The 22419-nt window shown below is 40.0% G+C and overlaps 1 protein-coding gene across 2 annotated transcripts in view; it reads left to right on the forward strand.

Moving 5' to 3' along the window:
- SLC35D1 (solute carrier family 35 member D1) overlaps positions 1-21886 on the forward strand; it is a 45810-nt gene extending 23924 nt beyond the window's left edge. For both annotated transcript variants that reach the window (XM_065911238.1, XM_065911237.1), the window contains 4 exons: positions 3636-3703; positions 5109-5187; positions 9034-9116; positions 17161-21886. In XM_065911238.1, the coding sequence (XP_065767310.1) occupies positions 3636-3703; positions 5109-5187; positions 9034-9116; positions 17161-17269 (339 nt within the window). In that variant the 3' untranslated portion in view covers positions 17270-21886. The remainder of the gene's footprint in view (positions 1-3635; positions 3704-5108; positions 5188-9033; positions 9117-17160) is intronic.
- The last annotated feature ends 533 nt before the right edge of the window (positions 21887-22419 follow it).

Raw genomic sequence — 22419 nt, forward strand, 5'->3', positions numbered from 1 at the left:
ATAAAGGACATCTACCAAAATAATACGTTGCCATCGTACTTAGTGCAGAATGACTCAGTCCCTTTTCTCTAGGACGGAGAACACAGCAGGGATGTCCACTCTTATATAATGTTCTATTCAGCATTGTACTAGAAGACCTCATCAGTGCAAGAAAGTAAGAATAAGAGATTATAAAGGAAGAATTTAAAATACCTCTATAAAAACTATAATCATATATGTAGAGAAAAAAGAATCTAGAAAAGAGTGAGTACTACTAACTAGTTTACAAAGTTGTAAGATAACAAGGTCATCATGTAAAAATCGACTGAACTGTGATTTACCAGCAGTGAACTTTTGGAAACTAAATAGTACCATTTACAAAAGCTTCAAAAGTATGAAATACTCAGGGAAAAGTTTAGCAAAATATGTCTATATCTGCGCCCTGAAAACTTTACAAAACAATAATAGATCAATGAAACAGAGCAGAGAATCAAGAAGTAGAAATAGACCATGTGGTCAGTTGTTTTTGTTGAAGTTGCCTTAAAAATCAATGAGGAAAGGATAATCTCTTCAACAAATGGTGCTATAGCAGTTTGACATCTGTATGCAGAAAAATGAACCTGACCCCTACCTCAGGAGATAACACAAAAATTAACTTGAAATGTACTTTGAATTGCACTGTGGTGTTCCTCCTCTGAGTCATGTTGAGGTCCTACCCCCAGAACCTCAGTGCCTTTGAAGTAGGGTCATTACAGATAGAATTCATTAAGATGAGAAGATAGTGGAGTAGGGTATGTCCTCATCCAGTATCACTGGTGTGGTTAGAAAAAGAAGAAATTTGGATACAGACAGTAGCATAGAATGCCATGAAAATATGAAAGCAGACATCAGAATGATGCCTCAGTAAGCTCAGGAGCATCACAGATTGCCAGCAGATCACCGGCATCTAGGGCAGAGGCATTGTTCCTCACGGCACTCAGAAGGAACCTACCCTGCTGACGCCTTGATCTTGGACTCCTAGCATTTAAAACTGTAATAAATGATTTTTGTTTTTTAAGTCACTCAGTTGGTGGTACTTTGCTGCAGGAGCCCTAACAAACAGATTAACAGTATCAAGTTCTCCAGTTCCATTTATTTTGTTTTTTAAAACCAAATGAAGGTAGAGCAGTGGGAACTCTGACACAGTGCTGGTGGGAATACAAAATGTTTTAGCTACTTCGGAAAACAATTTGACATTTCCTTATAAAAAGATACATTTACTGAAGGAAACAAAAGTATTATGTCAAGTTAAAGAAGGCACCTATAAAAGAGTGCATACTGTACAATGCCATTTATATGAAATTATTGAATGGCAAAACTCCAGTAATAGAAAGGAGATCAGAGGTTCCCAGAGGCTGTAAATGGGGGAGGGATTGACTAAAAAGGGGCAGGAGGGACCTTTCTAGGCTGGCAAATGTTTTTTTCCCAGCTTTACAGAGATAGAGTGGACATTTAATACTGTGTAAGTTTTTTGTACAGTGGTTGATTTAATAGTTATATATTAGGAAATGATTACCACAGTAACATGAGTTAACCCTACCGTCACTTCACATAACTGCCATTTCTTTTTTTGTGGTGAAAACACTTAGGATCTACTCTCTTAGTAACTTTCAAGTATGTAAACTTTATAGTATTGTTAACCATAAAACCGTGCTTGCACATTGGAGCCCTAGAACACGCACATCTTCTAAGTTACAAAGCCAACATCTCACTTTCCCCCGCCAGTGCCTGGCAACTGCCATTCTGCTCTGTTTCTGCACGTTTGGCTTTTTTAGATTTTTACATGTGAGATCAAACTGTATATGTCTTTCTCCGTCTGATCTATCTCACTTTGCATAAAGCCTTCAAGGTCCATTTATGTTGTTGCAAAATGCAGGATTTCCTTTCTCATGGCTAAATAATGCTCCATTGTGTGTGTTTCATTGTGACTGTAAAATGTACATTCTTGCCAACAATACAAGGCTTCTCTTTTCTCCACACGATTGTCAGCACTTCTTATCTCTTGTCTTTTTGATGACAGCTATTCTAACAGTTGTGGGGTGCTATCTCGTTGTGGTTTTAATTTGCACTTTTTAAGTGATGTTGAGCACCTTTTCTTGTACCTGTTATCCATTTATACCTTTTTTGTGGGGGGGGATATCTACTCAATTCCTTTACCCCTTTTTTAATTGGATTGTTTGGGATTTTTCTTGCTGTTGCATTTTATCAGTTCCTTGTGTGGTTTGGCAATTAGCCTCTTATCAGATACGTAGTTTGCAAATATTTTTTCCCATCCCATAGGTTGCCGTCTCATTTTGTGGATTGTTTCTTTTGCTGTGCAGAGGCCTTTTAGTTTGATGTCGTCCCTCTTAGCTCTGCTTCGGTTGTTTGTGCTTTTGGTGTCATAGCCAGAAAATTGTCAAGACCAGGGCCAGGGTGCTTTCCCCTCCGTTTTCCTCTAGGTTCTATGGTTTTAGGCCGAACTTTCTTTATCATGATTGTAATGGTGGTTTCATGCCTATACAGTTGTCAAGACTCATTGAATTACACACTTAAAAATTGGTGAATTTAATTTTTTTTATGTTACACCTCAACAAAGAATCACAAACAAGTTGAATGTCTACTGTCTATCAAATGCTGTGATGCCGATAATGTGAAGTGGGTCCTCCCAGCAGGGAGCTCCCAGCCTGTAGACACGGTGGAGGAAGACTTGCAGTTCAGAGAGAGAAATGCTGGAGAGAAGTAGTGCTGAGGCACAGGGGAAGGAGTTCTTGATCCGGGAAAGCTCCACAGAGGAACTGCTTGGCTTCTGGTTTGATGGGTGAGCAGGAGTCAGGTGACTGTCGAGGGGCAGGGCATTCCAGGCAAAGGCATGTGAGTGTGAAATGCATGTTATGTTTTATAAACCACGAGGAGCCTGGTATTGCTGGAGCCCTGGAGCTCTGAGATTTGTGTTGAAGTGGCAAGAGCTGAAGTTGGACAGGTTGGCAGAGAGATTAAAAAGTGGAATGTTCCTCACATTTGCTTGACAAACTCATATTGCAAGAGAAATTATGTACTTGAGAGAGAAGCCCTCCCTCACGGGTGAGAGATAGATGATCAGTGCACACTGTCGTTTCTGGTTATTCCTTTGACTTCTGGCTTAGAAACAAAGGGGAACAACAGAAACTTTGCTTTTATAAAATCAACTGTTTTAAAATAATAATTCTTCCTGGACAGGCCTCAGCTGAATTTAGGTAACTAAGACTATACTTGAGCTTTCACACATTACAAGGAAGAAGTATGTTTTACCATTTGAGAATGCCGTTATTTAACCAGCCATCTGGGAAGATTGCTGAAATTAGCAAGACAAGGCTTGTGCCTTCAAGCAAATAGCAGTTTCTTTGTACCAACATGGAGAAGTATAAAATCTCACTGATGTTACATTTTGGAAAGGAGAAAACCATACAAAACTGCTAGTTGATTCATTTCCATATATATGAGATTCTTGAACATCACTCTCTATCCTTGGAGTGATGCATGGAAGTGTATGTGTGTGACTGTGTGATGGGAGAAACCGCACAGGGTTTTCATTAACGAACAACACAGCCGACCTGGAGGGTCTGCTCTAAAATCCGGTGCTTTCTTGTTTATTACAGGCATTGGATTTTGAAGGCTGGGCTGACACCCTCTTTCTTCTGCAGTTCACCCTCTCTTGTGTGATGGGGTAAGCCTTTGCTGCCTTGTTAGCAGATAGTTTTCCTAAAGAAATTTAGTCTGGTGTCTTTCTGCCTCTTTCTTATCTCTTGAATGTATCTGCTTAGGATAAACCTCCAGACTCTAGTGGTTTCACCATCCTTGGGAATGTACCCCCAGGGCTACCAAACTGATCTCAAAGTCATGCTTTTAGAAGGATGAAGGAAAAAAACTAAATATTTATTCAATAAGCTAGTATGTGATAAGCACCATTGTATTTCAACATGCATTATTTAATTTTATTTCTACATTACCCATTTGACAGATATTGTTGCTCCCTACTCCTAACTGCCTGAGAAAACAGGCTCAGAATTCAAATAAATTGTCTAAGTTTGCAGAATTAGTAGGCAACAGTAGCAGCTTTTGAATTTGGGACTGACTTCTCCCTACCATGTTGAAGAAGGCAAGAGGGTATCTGCAAATGTGCCTCTTCTCCTTACCTCCAAATTTCCCTAATGGTTTTTTTTCCCCTCAACCAGTTATTTCAGTTGATGTTAGTGACTGGATCTAGCCCAGGCTTGCTACATGGTGACTGGATGCTTCAAAATAAAGTTGACAGGGTAGTTTGGTACCAAGTCAGGCTCCGAAGCCTCATTGTAAAATCTGGGAGTGCTGACTGCTGCCACTGTTGTTAAGTGAACTATATCCCCTCTTAAAGTAGTTCTCATTTGTTTTTCTTCCATCCTTAAAGTATCTCTTGCCTTCACCCTGGTCCAGAATCATATTGCCCTCACGTTACATATACACCTGAGCCAGGGTCTGTAAGCCCTGAGCCTTGTATCTCAGGTAGGTGAATTAGGACTATGATCCAAAAAGATGACTCATGATTGTGAACGGTGGTTTCAAGGTTTTGGTGCAATAGCTGGGAAAAGCACCTGATCATTAAATGGATATGTGTTTCTCTTTAATGAAATTAAAAAAAAAAAAAATCCAAAGCTTCAATAGAAGCAGCAGTGAGCTGGGAAAGCTCACAGCCAGTGTCTAGTAGAATGTACTGGCATGGCCAACACTGATCATTTCTCTTGGCTGCTGCTGCTGCTAAGTTTTGTCAGTTGTGTCTGACTCTGTGCGACCCCATAGACAGCAGCCCACCAGGCTCTGCCGTCCCTGGGATTCTCCAGGCAAGAACACTGGAGTGGGTTGCCATTTCCTTCTCCAGTGCATGAAAGTGAAAAGTGAAAGGGAAGTCACTTAGTCGTGTCCAACTCTTCACGACCCCATGGACTGCAGCCTGCCAAGCTCCTCCGTCCATGGGATTTTCCAGGCAAGAGTACTGGAATGGGGTGCCATTGCCTTCTCTGTCCCTTGGTTAGGGGTTACTATAAAATAAGCAATTGGATTTTACTTATAAGATACCTTTTCCTTCTTTTTTCCAGATTTATCTTGATGTATGCTACAGTACTTTGCACTCAGTATAATTCTGCTCTTACAACTACAATAGTTGGCTGTATTAAGGTGAGTTGAAAAGGTAGTGTATTCTTTTGGGTGCCTGCTTTATTTGATAAGTGTTCTTCTAAAATAAGTCTGACTGTGGCCTTCACCCTTTCATTCTTATTTCCTCACGTGTTGCCTTGATAGTTTGACAAAGTGTGGTGATGGTTTCTAGAACAGTCCTGAAGAACTCAGGGAGAACATGATCTCTACTTTGAGACAGCTTAGGTCTGAGGAGTATGAGGAAAGGAGAATGCGTCATCTCAGAGGGGAGGAAGGAGACTGATATTCAGCCCTGTTTCTGACAGAGCAGGTGACCAGCTCGGTACTGGTGGGTTTGTCCCTTTAACTCCTGACGAGAATTGTTCTCTTCCTCGCTGAGCTCTGGCTGTGTCGTAGAAGGATGCCTGCCAGAAGCTAATCAAGGGAGTTTTCCTAAGCATGAGCCAAGCCTCAAATGGCCCACTTTTAAAAGCTGTGTCTGACATTACCAGTGATGTCATTTCCTCCCAATCCATTTTATTAGAGAGAGGCTCATTTGTCTTCAGCTAGGAGAGCCACACTGACTTGAATATTGAGCTGCAGTTAGCAGCTTGAAGCCTGAGGCCTCCTCCCTCTGAATTTGTGATTCTAGTACTTTAAGATCCAAGAGGCTGCAGCATCCCTGAATTCCAAAAGCATTAGTGAGGTAGGCTTGCTTTCTAAAAGAGCACAATAGAGAGAGGTAGGTCCTTGATCCTTGGGAGGAAACAGTACAGCTCCCCTCGGGACTTGACTTCTGGCGCCTCGGTTGTCAGTGGTGAGGGAAGGGGCTGCAGAGTAGGGTTCCTCCTGGTTGCTGTGTTCCCCTGTGCACCCCCCGCCATGGAACTGTATTCATAGACACCAGACCTCACTTTATTTTTATTTATTTATTTTTTTTTAATTTTTTATTTTTCAGTGGGTTTTGTCATACATTGATCAGACCTCATTTTAGAACTGGACTTGGGTTAAAGCCTCAGAAGGTCTGTGATGTCAAACATGGAACTGAAGCGTTTGGTGTGAATAGAATTCTAAATTAAGCTGTAATAACTGTGTGACTTCTATGAAAGCTAGAGATAAGCATTGGAAGGCCTGAGCTGGCTGAGACAGTTTAGCCCCAAATGACCTGTCCAGCCCTGTTTGGGTTTTGTAAAGTTCAAGAGCAAAGTAGATGGCTTGCCTCTTCAGAATAAAAACAGCAGGAACACGAGACACAGGAGAGTTGGTGCCTTATTTTTAACCAAGAAGAAGGATGGTGTGGGAAAGTTATTTAGCAAATAACTAAACCTAATTGCTTAGAATTTCCTAGTGTACATTCTTCATTGTCATCAGTGTGGGGTACAGATACAGTAATGCTCTCATCAGCATTAAGTCCAGTGCTTTTCTTTTGATATTTCTGCCTCTCCACAGAATCATATGAACTTAGTCCAAAGGGAACAGTTTTACTTCTAAACTCTAGAGGGAGGGGAAAAAAAACTGGAGTATCTGATTACAGTTGACCCTTGAACAAAGCAGGTTTCAACTGCTAGGGTCCACTGTACTCATTATTGACCAGAGACATATTAATCTGTTTCGTTAACGTTTCGTTACCCAAAAACTATTGGCCAGAGACATTTCTGTATTCACTTACATAACAAATTGCCAGCCATAGGCGCTAGTGTCTGCAGAAATCCCCCAGTCAATAATGTATTAACATGCAGAATTTTTTCAGTAGTAAATATTACAGTACTATACCATCTGTGTTGCTGAATCCACAGATGCCCAATCTCAGATAAGGAGGGCCATCCATTAGTTGGGCTTCCCTGATACCTCCAGATGGTAAAGAATCTGCCTGCAATGCTGGAGACCCGGGTTGGATCCTTGGGTCGGGGAGATCCCCTGGAGAAGGAAATGGCAACCCACTCCAGTGTTCTTGCCTGGAGAATCTCATGGACAAGGAGCCTGGTGGGCTACAGTCCATGCGGTTGCAAAGTCGGGCACACCTGAGCAACTGACATGCACACACACACATCTATAAGTTATTCTCAGATTTCTCACTGCACCCCAACCCCAGCTTTGCACAAGGGTCAGCTGTGGTTTATATCGCTATTGCTTCTCACAGCTGCTATGCTATTGAAGAATGTCTTATACCTTCAGACAGATGGGAGTACCCTGATATTCTTGCTGGTTTGGAGTTGGGCCAGAGTGGAGCTTCTTTCATTAGCCTCCCAGCTACAACCTGTGTAGCTCAGTCACTGTTCTCCAGCAGGCTTTAAGCTGCCTTCTGTGCTTGAGGATCCTAACCCCCTAAACCCTTGGGTCAGCATTCCTTGTTTCTCTTAAGTGTGGTGGGAAAGTTACTTAGGAGAACTTGTTAAACATGGAGGGTCCTAGGCCCACCTCAGATGTTTTGAATCAGAATCTCAAAAGTAGGGCATGGAAGTCATCAGGGTTTCCAGCTGAGTCTCTGGTAAACTAAAGGCTCAGAGTTGCAGCCTTAGTTCTGAGCTACCAGCACAGACTCTTCTGTGCCTCCTGGCGAGTTCTACTTTGGGGGCACGAGTGTGTCTTCTGATAGAGTATCTTGGTTAGGATGGTTTAATATATAGTTTTTCTAACTTCTGACTGATACTGAGCAAAAAATTCGGTTCTCTGTTCTTTCCTTTTCTGAAATTCCTTGGGCAGTTTATGCTAACTAATCTCTCTTTTCCCTGAATCTCTGTATTCCAAGAGGGGTCCTGTTAACACATTTTCCCAAGTTGCCTACCAGCCTTGTTTACGGTTACATGTTTGTGTTTTTTTTTCCTCTCAAATAATAAGAAAATTGCTCTAAAGTGACTTTCTTTGTCTATATTTAGACCTGGAAGAGGCTGACATAATTTTGAATGCTCTCTCAAAGGGTACTACTCCACTATAAGAATAATTTTGAAGTTTATTTTTGGCCTTTTCAAAACACGATAGCCCTTTACTTTCTGCTTTGTAGGCCTAACCTAAGAGAGCCCAGGTACTAAAAATATTTGTGACATTTACCGTTTTGGCAGTTGTAATAGCACTGAAGGAGTCAGTGACTGAGGAATGGGAAAAAAGATTAGGGAGGAATTGAATAAGAGCTTAAACTTTGGAAATTTTTATTTTATCTTTGTGGTCTGAGGATAATTAAAAAGGAGTCAGAGGTTTTCACTGCTGTGGGCCCAGTTTGAGGCCTAGTTGAGGAACTAAGATCTCAGAAGCTGAAAAAGGAGTGAGATAAGCAGACGTTTACACCTGAGAGATTAAGGGAGTTGGGAGAGGTGATTTTAGGTGTGATGCTTTGAGATGACTTCCCCTGTGTTTTTTTAAGATACCAACAAAGAGTCCTCTAGAAATAGTCTTTGAGTTGGCAAATTCTCCATCATCCCCTTTTTCCCTTTCAAAAAACAGGGTAAGATACTTGCCTGTAAGCAGATTTTCCTTCACTCTCCCCTCACAAAGGCAGCTGCTACCTCTGTGGGAGGAAAAAAACATTCCTTTTGAAGTTGGCTAAATGTGTAGAAACACCCCTGGTAATAGCAGTGATTCTTTATTTAGATTTGTAATGTCAGCCCATATGACAAGAAAGGGGAAAGTTTGATGATCTTTTTAGTATTCTTCAGTATTGGTGAAAGCATTTAGCTTCTGGAGAGAGACCACGAAGAGACTGATGTTATTGTTTGTTAGTTGATGTTCATACTCATGCTACACTCATTTTAGGATCGTTGGGTTTTTGTTAGTTTCTGTTTATTTGCTTTTGTAATTTAAGGATGTTTGTTTGGGTCATTGTGTGGATGACTTTATTTGAATACTGAAAAAGTTCAAATCTGTGTAACAGTGTTTTGCCACTTTTCTTTTTAGAATATATTAATAACTTATATTGGAATGGTCTTTGGTGGAGATTATATTTTCACTTGGACAAACTTCATTGGCTTAAATATCAGGTAAGTAGAAATATTTAACTGTAACCACTTTGACAGATGGATTTAGATTGTCAAATAGTCACAGTTAGCTTGGGCTATTTAATGGCAGATTCATTCACTTGTTATTAAACAGACATTTGTGGAGTTCCTACAGTACATTATATAGTTAATGTCTTTTTGATAATGCTTTTTAAGAAAGGGAGAAAGTGGTTTCATATTTTATGCACAGTTTTTGGGGAGTCTTTTCTGGACGTTGAACTCCTTTTGTTTAGCTTTGAAAGAATAACCTTTTATTTATTGTGCTAGATGTCAGTGCAGTGTTCTTAAGAGAATTCCAGGCTAAATACCAGCTGTCTTTATATTGCTTTATATGCATCTTACTTTGGACACGTAACTCCATTTCTTTAGACTTCATTCATCTTTAACAATGATGAGGGTCACTTGCCTGAAAGAGCTTTTCAGTTTGAGAATTTTGAATTTCATGGTTTTAAATATTATTTATATGCTCTGAAACCCTCAAATTTTAAAGACCTCCATCCTGAACTTGGACTTGTACATCTAATTAGCTCACTTGACATCTCCAGCTGATATGTCCAAAACTGAACTCCTTGTATTTCCTTCAAAGTCTGTTCCACCCACAGCCTGAACATCTCAACTGGTGACACTCCATCCTTCTAGCCTCTCTATTCAAATGCCTTGGAGTTATCCTCAACTCTTCAACCTATACGCAACATCCAGTGTGTTAGCAAATTTGATTGGTTCTACCTTCAGAATACATCCAAAAAAGACCACTTTTCACCATCTGCATTCCTTCCATCGTTATGTCAGCCACCAACATCTGTTGCCTGGATTATTGCCTAGTCTTCTATACTTGCGTCTCTGATTTGGCTCATCCCCACACCTCAGCCCTAGTCAGTTCTCAAGAGTAGACAGTGTATTCCTTGTCAGCGCTAAGGCAGAACATGTCACTCTTCTTTGTACTCCCCTCTCCATGTCCCAATTTCCTGATAAGGCCCTACAAAGTCTGTCTCTCACTTGTCCTTCAATTTCAGCTCTTGCTTTTCTTCTCCCTCACTATTTCATCTACACAGACCTCCTTGCTATTCTTTTCAAATACAGGGCATGCTGTCTCTCTAGGGTGTTTGGACAGAATATTTTCTTTACCTGGAACACTGGACTGCCAGGTACTTGCTTGGCTGGTTCCCTTAGGCCTATATATTTTTGCTCAAATGTTACCTACTCATGGAAGGTTACCCTGACCACCTTATTTAAAATTGCAACCTGCTCTTCCTCTTCTGATACTCTGAGGCCCTTTTATTGTATATTTCTGTTTATGTTTATATATACTATGCATTCTCTATCTCCCCTGCTAAAATGTAAGTTCCATGAGGGTATAGATCTCTGCCTGTATTGTTCACTCATCTTTCCAAGCTCCTAGAATGAGTTCTGGTCGTTGCTTAATGTTTGTTTGATGAATTCTGTATGGGTTGGTGATTAAAAAAACCACTTTGAAAACTATAAAGGTCTTTAATGGTAGTATCTTTTTAATTTACAATAAATTATATAACTTCTCTTGAGCTCTTATATCTTTAAATGTAAACAAGTGATAATGCCTATTCCACCTTTCTTATGAATCAGTGTATTAATACTAATGTTATTAATAAGATAATAATTCCTTATTTTCCCTTCCGTGACATTTATTTGTCATTATTATTGTTTGTCTTTTTAGAGGAAAAATTATTTGTTATTTGTGGGGTTTGGATATGTTGATCGGAGTTTGGATCTGTAAACATGCCTGAGGATTGCATGTTCTGGAAGGAAGACAAGCAGTTGAGTCTCAGGTCGCGTTCACAGTTGCAGTTTTGATACTTAACACTTGTGTGATTTCAAAAGCGTTGTTTCTTTCTGAGCTTCAGTTTTCTTACATATTTCCATTAGAAACCTATATCTTTAGAGTTTTTGGAGTGAAATAATCCAATTCATTCATTGCTTGATATTTATGCTTAGTAGATAATCAATTTCTTTCATTAATTGTTGTGAGGAATGGCCAACTATGGAAGGATCAACATGGTGAAGTAGTTCTGAGTTTGCATGTAGCCTAAGCTTCCTTCATTTCTAAAAATCTAGATTAAAGAAGCTTTATGATACATTATGGGCCTGATTCAGAAATGCCTTTTTTTTTTTTTTTTTTTTGGTCTCTTTCAAGCAAGAACTTGATGATTAAAATGAAGTAAGAGCTGCTGTTTGCATTTTCAGATATCTGCAGTTTAAATCTCTTATAGTATCTTATTAGAAATATATATTTTTTTCCCACATGCAGGCTATTTAAAAAAAAAAACAAAACTTTAGTGCCTGAGTATGTTGGAATGGTTCATGTGTCAGCCCAACATATGTCAAATCTAAAGTCTTGAAAGTTTCTTTTTGTGTTAAGTAGTGATTATAGTTCTGGCTAAACAGTACCGTTTGCTGGCAAGGTTAGTTGATAATGAAGTCATTGGTACTCTTCCCTTATGTAGTATTTTTAATAATTTCTAATTGCCTTCACATTTTATTGTAATAAATTTTACAGGCCATATCTCTTTAATCTCTGTTTCATTACAGGGTTAAGGAAAGTAAGTAATATACTTATTTGCCAGTCAGCATTCAAATTATTTGCAGAGTTAGGATTAGAGTCAAGATGACCTTGTGTTTCAAATACCATTTCTTTCCATTACAACTTGCGTTTCAGTGTCTGTAAAGGAAAGTACATGTTGCCTTTTTTTTTTTTTTTCCTTTGATTTTTTCTCTTTAAAGTAAAAATTATGGTTTGGGGTATTTTTACATCTTACACTAGTTAGTAAGTGGACTCATGGATTGCGAACATTACTTTTTTTTTTTTTTTAATGTGAAAAACCAAACTTAGATTGGCTACTTAGTAGATTTCATGTTGATTGGAAATGGTGTGAGTCCATCCTTGGCTGATTGTACTTTGAAAGAAATCACTAATAAAGAATTTTCTGATTATACTCCAATGAATCTAGCTTATCTTCATCCTGCTTGGGTTTTTTTTTTTTTTCTTTTTGCTGTTTCAGAAAAAGTTTAAATAGTGCCTTCTGATAGGATTCAATTCTAGGAAGTAAGAGGTTTGTATTGGTAGGTTCTCAGGCTCCAATTTATTATTTTTTTTTCCCTGTCCTCTAGTAGGAGGCCTCTATTAAGAGCCTGGCTGTCTCCAACTCCCCTAAGTGCCTTTTTCCATTGGCCAGTTACTGCGTGTTCACTCAAGCTCAAAAAAGCAACAGAGCGAGTGGGGAATGAATAATGAAGGGTGGTGACAATTAGAGTGTGCTTCTGTACTTTGACCAGAAGTTGGGCGCTGGCCTGTGGCTTTGGCCCAAGTAATGCAGGCTTTCCAGATGACAGCAGCATCTCCATAACTGCTCAGGCTAGAATTCATAGAACTTTTGGAGTTTATTTTTATCTGTGATTCTTTTTTTTCCTTCTATTTAAAAAAAATTAACATGATTTAAATACAGTAAAATCCCCTTCATTTCCTGTACAGTTCTGGGAGTTTGATAAATGCATACAGTTATATAACTACCAGCACTATATTCAAGGTATAAAATAAATGTAATACCTCCCAGATCTCCCTGTGTCCTTTCTCATTGAACCTCTCTTCCCTACAAAGATCTATTTTGTATCTATATGATGTCCCAAATGTTGTATAATGATACAAAATGTATGCAGCTCTTCCTCTGACCTCTTTCACTTAACATATTGCTTGAGATTCCATGTTGCATTTGAGATTCTGTGGTATGCACCTGTCAGTAGTTGGTACCTTTTTCCTGCTGCTGCTGACTGTCCATCCCTTAATGCTTAGTGGCTCAGTCATGTCTGACTCTTTGTGATGCTTTGAACTGTAGCCAGCCAGGCTCCTCTGTCTGTGGGGTTTTCCAGCCAAGAAAACTGGAGTGGGTTGCCATTTCCTCTCCAGGGAATCTTCCCAACCCAGGAATAGAACCTGAGTCTCCTGTGTCTCCTGCATTGTAGGCAAATTCTCTACCTGCAGAGCCATTGGGGAATTCCCTTTTACCGCTGAGTCGTATTCTATTATGGAATTCCCAGATCAGAGATTGAACCTGTGTCTCCTGCATTGGCAGGTGGATTCTTTACCATTGGGTCACCTGGAAGCCCTGAAGTTCTTTTATTATCACTGTTTTATAAATGAGGAGGCTGAAGCTTAGGAAGTTTCAGTCTAATGCATTCTGAAGACATGCATTGGGCCTGTTTCTAGAGAGATGTGGTGCATTCACTCATAGCTCTGCTGAGGTCACACAACTCATGTCATTGAAGGATTTCAGCCCTGGTAGGTTGAACTCCAGAGTCCAGGTTCTCACCCTTTAATGAATTATCATTCAGTATATGACTAATTAGTTGCAGTGTAGCCTAAGTGAACCATATGTTGCCATTGCCACTTTAGATTCTCAGCTATCTGAGGGCAGAAATCACTTGTCTTATTTATAGTTGTGTCAGTACTTATCAGTGCCTGGTCTGTAACAGGCATCCAACTAGTAATAATAATAACCAGATAGCAGACTATTTTTTTATGCTTAGTCTTATCCTCGGCATTGCCCTAAGTATGCCATACTTAATCTAACAGTTCTCTGAGATAGGTGCTGTGAGTATTTCATTTCATAGCGGGGCTGAGAAACTTGCCATGTAATATCCAGCTGGTGAAATAGTCAGTCCATGATTGCCTTCCAAGTTTACTTAACTGCAGTCCAGTAAAAGTGAATAGAGGAATACATTAGTTCTATTTTCATACCCTTCAGTATATGTCATCACACTGGTTACAAAACTCTTAAGTCAGCCTCCTTTTGTGTAACACACCCCATTTTACTGTACCTTCTGACATCAAACCAGAGTCTGTACAGTCTCTGGGGTCGGCCATGATGCAGCTCAGAGTCTGGCTCCAGAGCTGGGTCCTGAGGACTTTAGTCTAGCCACTTGTGTCTGGCTCCTGAGTCCCCTGTTCCTGCATTTGGGACTCCTTTACCTGTTTCCTTAAAAGGAGGTTTTGCTTCCTGGTTCCAGACTTCTCCTCCTGCATAATTCCATCCTAGCAGACTGTCATAGTTCCAGCCTTCTCCTGAAGTAAGGACGTGAGCTCTTCTTAGTGGTTCTCTCATTTGGAGAGAGAGAAGGACATGTTTTGCATTATCAGTGGGTTGCTGCTGCTGTAATAATTACCAGGCTTTTCATGGAGATAAATAACTGACTTCTCACTGGAATAACTTTGACTTTTCAAAGGATGTAGGGAGGTTAGCTGGCCCTTTGCGATATTATAATTCCTTATAGAAGAGCACTGAAATGGAATATAGCAGCAGATTTGTGTTCCATTATGGGTAGCCACTAGCTATTTATAGTTCACTTTTCATAACCTCAGTTTTCTTTTGCTCAGTTTTTAAGCTAGGGTTGTCTGTTTTAGTTTGGCTGCCAAACTTCTCTGATTGACCCTGGTCATGAGGTCTAAAGTTACTTTGCAGGAGACTAATGACATTTGAAGGAACTTCTTCCAGGTGTGGGAAACATATATATTACCTTTTTAAAAGTTCTGACAGGAGTCCTCTACCTACATTTTAAGGGTTTTTTGTTGTTGTTGTTTGTTTGTTTAAAGAGACAGAAAAGAAAAAGGAGTAGAAGTAGGGGAGAAAATGATGGAAATGCTTGAGTAGTTTGGATTCAGCCCCAAGTTGGGGAAGAGTATTAGAGATATCAAGAAAGCAAAAAAACCCCTAAAACCCTGTTTCCAAATATGTGAGAGAAATGCCCCCTTTCCAAAAACACTGATATTAAATGGTAAGAATAGGTAGAAAGCAAGTTTTTAGCTTCATATTCTATTTCTTTAGCTCTTCTCTAGTTGAGTCCTTAAAAAAAATAAAACTGTATTGTACATGAAGTCAATCTTATCAGAATTCTGATCTTAAAAGAGAGCATCTACCTGACTCACATCAAGTAATAGAACAAATAATATCCTTATCAATGCCATTGAATTCCAAAGAAATCACAACAAGGTTTGGGAGCCTTTTATTTTTTTGTAAATTTACTCCTGGCCAAATTCCTAAAACTCCTAGGCAGATAGAATGGTTAACAAACATCCTGGTCAAACTTCTGTGACTGAGGCACTTCTATTTTTAAAGTATGTGCACATGAGGGAACGATATTTAATGTCCTGTGGTAAATCATAACAAAAATAATATGAACAAGAATGTGTGTATGTGTATATATGTGAAATTGCATAACTTTGCTATACACCAGAAACTAACATAACATTGTAAATCAACTGTACTTCAATAAAAACTAAATAAAGTATATGCACAGACCGACACTCACCTTGACATAGAAAGGACATAGATATCTGTGAAGGCAACATAGGGAGTTAGTATTTGTTGAGTGCTTAGTCTATGACGGCCACCTTTACAACACTGTTTCATTTAATCATCCCCGAGTTCACATGAAAACGAAATTGAGACTCAGAGGGGTGAAATAACTTTCCCACGGTCACACAGCCACCATAGTAAGAAGCAGAGCTGAGACTCTAACCCTGATCTGACTATAAAAATCTGCTGCATGATTTAGTCATGTGAGAGCACATGGGATAAGAGTAAAATAATTCCACTTTGTTTTGAACGTTTTCAGTCTCTTTGCTTACCTCCTGTCTTACCAATGGCTTGTCTTTATTCTCCTGTCTCCTTAAGGAGGTAACTGATTAGTATGCAAAGGCATAGACTAATTTTTACCTTAAGGGAATTTGTAATCTAGTTGGGAAGGTTCATGTATTCCTAAACACACACATGATAGGTAACTTTTAATACATTCCCTCAAAAGAGCTTTCAGGAGGCTGTGTAGCCCAGGTGGGCTTGAGGTCCCCAAAATAATCACTGTCCTAGAAGAGTGAACCCTCCTGGTGGTAGGTGTGGTAGACGTGTGTGAGTGGTGGCAGCAGCCAGCTCAGAGGCCGAGGGCTCAGAGGATGCAGATTCTCCACTGTTCACTTGATTCTGGTTGGAGAGAACCCAGCTCTGAGTCTCCCCGGGTCTGCATGTTTTGTTTCTTGTGTGTGTGCATGTGTGCTCAGTCATGTCTGACTCTTTGTGACCCCGTGGACTACAGCCTGCCAGGCTCCTCTGTCCATGGGATTTTCCAGGCAAGACTACTGGAGTGGGTTGCCATTTTCAGGGAATCTTCCTGACCCAGGGATCAAACCCGCTTCTCTTGCGTTTCCTGCATTGACAGGAGATTGCTTGACAATCCGCGTTGAGAAGGCAGATTCCTTCCATTGAGCCACCTGGAAAGCCTGTTTTCTTACTTATTGGGATGTTTTTTCTTATTAAAAAGTATTTCTGTCTCGAATGATTATTTTTGAAAATGTAGAAAATACAAGTAGAAATCACCTATAATCTCAGTCTAGATGTAACTATCATTAATATTCTTATTTTGTCCCCTCCAGACTTTATTCTGATGCATTAATATACATACTCATGTTCATTTAAATAAAATGGGGTTGGAGAATGCTGAACTATTTTTTCATTTTAAAGGTCATGGCAAGCTCTTTATTTACTGTCATTTGAATGAATGCCTAATATTCTATTGTATGAATTTATATAATACTCTATTATGAGACACTTATCCTTTAGCTAATTTTCTGCAGTTACAGATTTTGTGATAAATGCTTTGTCAATAAGTCTATGAAGATGTATACAGTCCATCCATGAAATAGATTGCTAGGTCAGAGGATAAGCAGAATTCTGAGGTTTTTATTTCAACAAATTGTCATGAAGAAAGACTGTATAAAATTGGCACTCCTGCTGACAAGTATATGCAAACATTTGTTTTTCCAAAGCATCAACGACAGTGGATAGTACCATGATGAGGGAATGTCTCTAGTTTGGTAAATGAAAATGCTGTATGTTTTCATTTTATGTGGTGGTGATTTATAAAGGTAGCTCCAACCCTCACTCCAGGTTGCCTTCTATTTGCCATTCCTTCCTTCCTTCCTCCCTGATGGTGGTTTTCTGTTTTGCAGCATTGCTGGGAGCCTGGTATATTCCTACATCACCTTCTCTGAAGAGCAGCTGAGCAAACAATCAGAAGCCAGTAGCAAGCTGGACATTAAGGGGAAAGGAGCAGTATGACAAGGGTTGCATCAACTGCATTGGCCCAAGTTTTCGATCAGATGGGAACACTGGGAGTTCTTACACAGATACTGAGGTGTCTTGATCATGGAGAAAATACCATTCCTTTGCACTTGTACAATCTGAGGATTGATTGCTGCCTTTTAAAATTTTATGAGAGACAGTTATAATTGACTCTTTTAAATATGCCATTAGAATTAATTTATATCAGACTGGAAAATGTACTGGGCTTTTTAATTTATTTTTCTTTTATGCCGACAGTGAAACATCCACGTTTTGAAAATATTTTATTCCATAGTTTAATATCCAGGTGTCCCTGAGAGCCACATATCTAAACTGTTCCGTCAGGAGCCTCACTGTTCATGTCGTTGCTGAGTCTGGAGGCAGTTTGGCCTTGCTTCTGCTGGAAATGCAGCTGAGGATCTGAAGTTACTCTTTGAATTTTCTTTCCTAACGATTGCCTTTTCTTCATGAGGCTATCATCACTGCATTGGCCAAAGAGAACATCTTTGGCACTAAAGAAATGTGTGTGGCTTCAAAGTGTATTGGTTTCTACATTGGCTTTCCTGAGAGCTCATGGGGTGAGCAGGGTGCATTCCTTGAAAATGTCCTATTCCCTCTATGTTGTGTAGGATGAGGAAAATGAAGGGGTGAAGGAAGTAGACCTTTTACTCATTTTATTCATCTGTCAGAGTCATTCATTCAACTAAAATGTATCATGCATGTAATACATGCCAGGCATTGTGCTGAGTGCTGGGGGTGGAGAGATGTTCTTGGAGGTAGTTGCTTGATCTCGCTCCTGCTATAGTGACCAAGCGTAAGACTGAGAATTTAGCTCCATGGATTTATTCAGAAGATGTCGTGACTGTGAACAAGTCTTAGATGTTTTTCTCAGCTCTCAGAAACTGCAAATCTGTATGTGGGGTTAGAAGCACCAGCTCCACAGCGATGTGAAACCAAATGCTGCAGTGTACATCAAATGCATATGAACCCTGCCATCATAAACCATGAGCTCAGCTGTTCTTGCCCCCAGTGACTGGCATGCTGGGCACATGACCTTCATCTCTTACCCCTTGCTTCCCGCAAGGGTTTGGTTGCTACTCTTTTTACTCCTGCTTGAATCAGTATGACTAGTCTTAGATTTCTGAGTGTATGATTTGAGGGGAAAGGCTGGTTAGATGTTTCTGTATGGTCGGGGCTTGGACTGTGATGCTGGCACTGTCAGTGTTAGAGCCATCACCTTCCCTCCTCTTCCTTCAATGGCTTGAGCATACCTCTTTCCTTTGGACACTCCCACCACATCCCACATTAATGAGCAGGCACGCTTCTCTCAAGGTCAATGCTGCATCCTGGGAGAGCAGCCGTGGATGGGTCTCGCCTGAATTGCCTCTTTGGGCAGGTCGGGTGTTAACTCAAACACAGCAGTGTGACTTGGCTTAGAGCCATCCACTGACTTTGGAGATAAACGCTTGCTCAGGCCGGCTGTGCAGTCAGTGTGGAAGAGGCTGGCTACCTTTGCATTGGTGTACATGCTGGCTTTCATTACATTAGGTTTGCAATCTACTGGCCTTCGCTGACCCAAACAGCTAGTATTCTGGTGTCTCAGCAGGGAACCTGGAAGGTTTTGATTTCTTCCTATTTGTGAAAAAGAGTTATATTGAGGTCCTTTTCATATTCATATCTTTCCCTTATTTTTGGTTTGTCAAAGCCTAGCCAATGGTGCTGGGCCCCTAGAATTAGCCTCATAGCCAACTCTCAAGTTAGTAGCTCCATGTAGGGGTCCTGAGACTCACTGTTCCTAACATTATGTGAGCTGAGAAAATTTAAGTGGGAGAATAGGATATTATCTTGTGCAAGATGTCATCGTATCCCTGTTTTAGCGATAAGAAAGCAAGACTCGGAGAAAGATGACTCACTAATAAGTCAGAATTCCTGTTTTTTTTTTCCACTGAACTGTGCTGCCATTGATAACCCCCACTTCTCCTCTGAGGAAGTGAGGAGGTAGGGGTGTCAGCTGAGCTAGCCTGAGCTCTTTTGAGGAGGTGAGTGATTGATGGAATTTAGAGTCAGCAAGGAGTAGGCTTTGTGCATCAGGGAGAGTGATGGGCACTGTGCGTGCGTGAGCTTCTGTCTTACTCCAGGCTGGCCATGGATGACACGCACTTCTGCCTATGAATTTTGCTGCCCCTGCCCACTTTTACCCTGGGACAAAGGAAAGGCATTTTTGGAGCTAATTTTGGTAGTTCTGTTCCTTCTTCTTTGAGCTACTGGGAGGAGGGAACTTTGACATTAGAAGTAGTTTGTGTGCATTTAGAGGTGCACACAAGACCCCCCCCACCCTGTCCCCCTGCCTCACGAAGTGTTGACCTGCCTCTTGGAGAGTCAGTTTCCTTGAAGAAGTGTCATCTCTCCAGTTCTTATTTGAGAAAATCGTGCTTAGTTATAACTTCACTAAATGCACATGACCTTAGGGCCTGTGGCCTATACTGAGCTTTCTGACTGATCAGAAGCAGTAGAGCAGCTTCAGCCTTTCTGCCCTGTTCATGTTGGTTGTTGGATTCCCCTTCACCTGCCACCAACATCTTAAGAGCAAGAAGCCTGGGGAAGTTGGAGATTCAATAGACTGACCCACCATTTTTGTAGTTTCTTTTCAGTTATGTGCAGACTTGGTTATGGCACATGAAGAGATGTACCTGGTATTCCAGCATCTTACAAGGCAAAAGTTCTTAGATCTGTTAACTAAACTACTTCCTGGGAGCAAAAGAGGCAGGATATAGTTAAATCCTGAATTTGCCTTTTGAGACAGATGAGCTGTGGTGAGGAAGTTGAAAACACATTTGTGACTAATGACTCCTTTTTTTGAGTTAATGACAGCGATGCCCTCTTTGACCAGTCTGTTTTTAAGGCAGTGCCAGATTGATTTGAATAACCTGATTGGTCAGGCTACACGTTGCCAGCATGTCAAGTGATTTTTAATTCCTTTATGTGACTGTTGACTGTAGGAGTCAGTCATTTGTAGGATCCAGCTTGCATGTAGGTTAAGAAAGAGAAGTATGTTTTCCATTTGTTGTTTGTAGTTCTTATTGTATCAGCCTTGCATGAAAAATTCACAGCAGTAACACTGATATAGGATCTTCATGGAGAGAAGAGTCGAGTTTCACTTTTGACTACTTTGGAGTAGTACCCAGGATTTTGGGCAGGCCTCCCTTTATTTTGGTTTTTATGGCATCTTTCAGTAAGCAGAGATTGACTATCTTATGCCAGGCATTATGTGAAGCTCAGCGGCAGCTCAGGTGAAGAGGACATGGTTCTCATTCTCAAGGAATGAATAATTCTTTAGCCAGACCCTGATTGAGAGAAAGAAGCAGATGAAAGGAGTCAGCGATTTATGAGTAGAAGCTGTCTGCACAGTTGTCAGCACTGGTGATTAGGGGTGTCTCACCCATGGAGTTGACTGAAGCACTTCTTTAATCTAAGAGGACTTAGACTAGTCCTCCAGCTCTGAGATGAGAGCCAGGCCATTCGAATTCTGTGACTACCCGGGTCCCTCTGCTCCCTCCTGCATGTATTCTTGCTTCCACATAGCTGTGTACTACTGGTTCCTCCCTGTGAACAAGGCTGTAAGTGATTTTTCTCTCCCTGAGGGAAAAATAATAATCTTCAAAATAAATAAGATAAGGGATGCAAACTCCTCAGCACAATGCCTCATGCATATTAGGCATTCAGCAAATGTTACCGTCATGATTTCAGGGTTAGACTGTAGGCCAAGATTAAGAGTCTTAATTTGTGCTCCTTAAATGCTAGAGGCCTGGGCAATGTATTTCTTTTTGAATGTGACCCTGTAATTTAGTTGCTTCTAGAATGGTTAAAGAAGAGTTTCTGCTCACGGTCAACTTTTTAAAATATCTAGTGGGTATAGTTGGGCTATTGTATGATGCAGGTGATTCTACCTTCACAAAAGATTCTATTCTTTAAAAAAGAAAAGAGAAATAACTCTTATTTTGGTAAATTAAAAAAAAATTTAGTATCTATCTCAGAGAAAAATAAATAATTACACTTCAGAATGGTGATTGTGTTAAAACTGCCCCAGTTCATTTCCATAACGTAGGTTGGACTTTATTTCTTCTCATCTCTGAATTAAATGCATTGGCTTCATGCTGCCTCTGCGTCCAGGCTCTTGTCAGTTGTTGGTATCTGTGAACCTCTGGCACCATCGCTGTTTTCTAAGCCTACCTTCTAGTTCTTACTGTTAGGATGCCACTTCATCATGGTATGAGGAGATATTCTATGATGGGTTTTTTTTTTTAAGCTTCCTTTTTTGAAAATATTTTTTAAAAAGAAATCTACTGGTTAGATTTTTTTTTGTCTCACAAAGATGTTTTTAGAGATTATTTTGTTCATAAGCATTTCTTTCTCATGGTGATAATCAACTGATTTTTGTCTACAAATGTTGGCCTGTCACAGTATTTTTTCAATATAGATTCTATTTACCAAATGACCATTTTAGTGTTTTTAAAAGGTACGGAGGATTGAGATATGTAAATCAGGTGACATAAATATGAAAATTATGTGCCTAAATATTTTTGTAAAGGTGTCAAATAAATACTTTTTCTTGAACCCATGTATTAAGATTTCTTTCTAAGTGCCTGCAAAGACGGTCAAGAGCTGTAAGTCTGCCTGAATTTAAGAGGATGGCATCCCAGTTAGTTGACTGAGACACAATAGAGAAATACTGTTTGTCAGTGTGATATGATGATTTATAATAAGAAATATGTATTTGGTCTTTGTCCTTATTCCTGGCACACAGCTCCTAAAACCCGTGTAATTTTCTATATAAGAGCTACAGGGAAATCTTCTATTAGAGTATGTAGTTTTGTTTCCAGTTCATGAAATAGCTCCAGAGCCATAAAGGTGAAAAGGGTGTCTTTTGTTAGCATCTAAATTTTAACCATTCCTAAGATTATGTTAATGAGATGACTTTTGGAAACTCCCTAAGACTGGGAGCAGGTTGCCAGGGGAACCAACTGAGAGCTTTATATTGGAACTTTCAGCCTCCATACATCTGCTCTCTCCAAGAGAAGAGAAGAGAGTTCAGGGGAGAGGAGCTGGAGGTTAAATCTGTGGCCATTGATTTAGTCAATCGTGTCAAC

Source organism: Muntiacus reevesi, chromosome 1 (genome assembly GCF_963930625.1).
Source record: "Muntiacus reevesi chromosome 1, mMunRee1.1, whole genome shotgun sequence".
Taxonomy (NCBI): domain Eukaryota; kingdom Metazoa; phylum Chordata; class Mammalia; order Artiodactyla; family Cervidae; genus Muntiacus; species Muntiacus reevesi.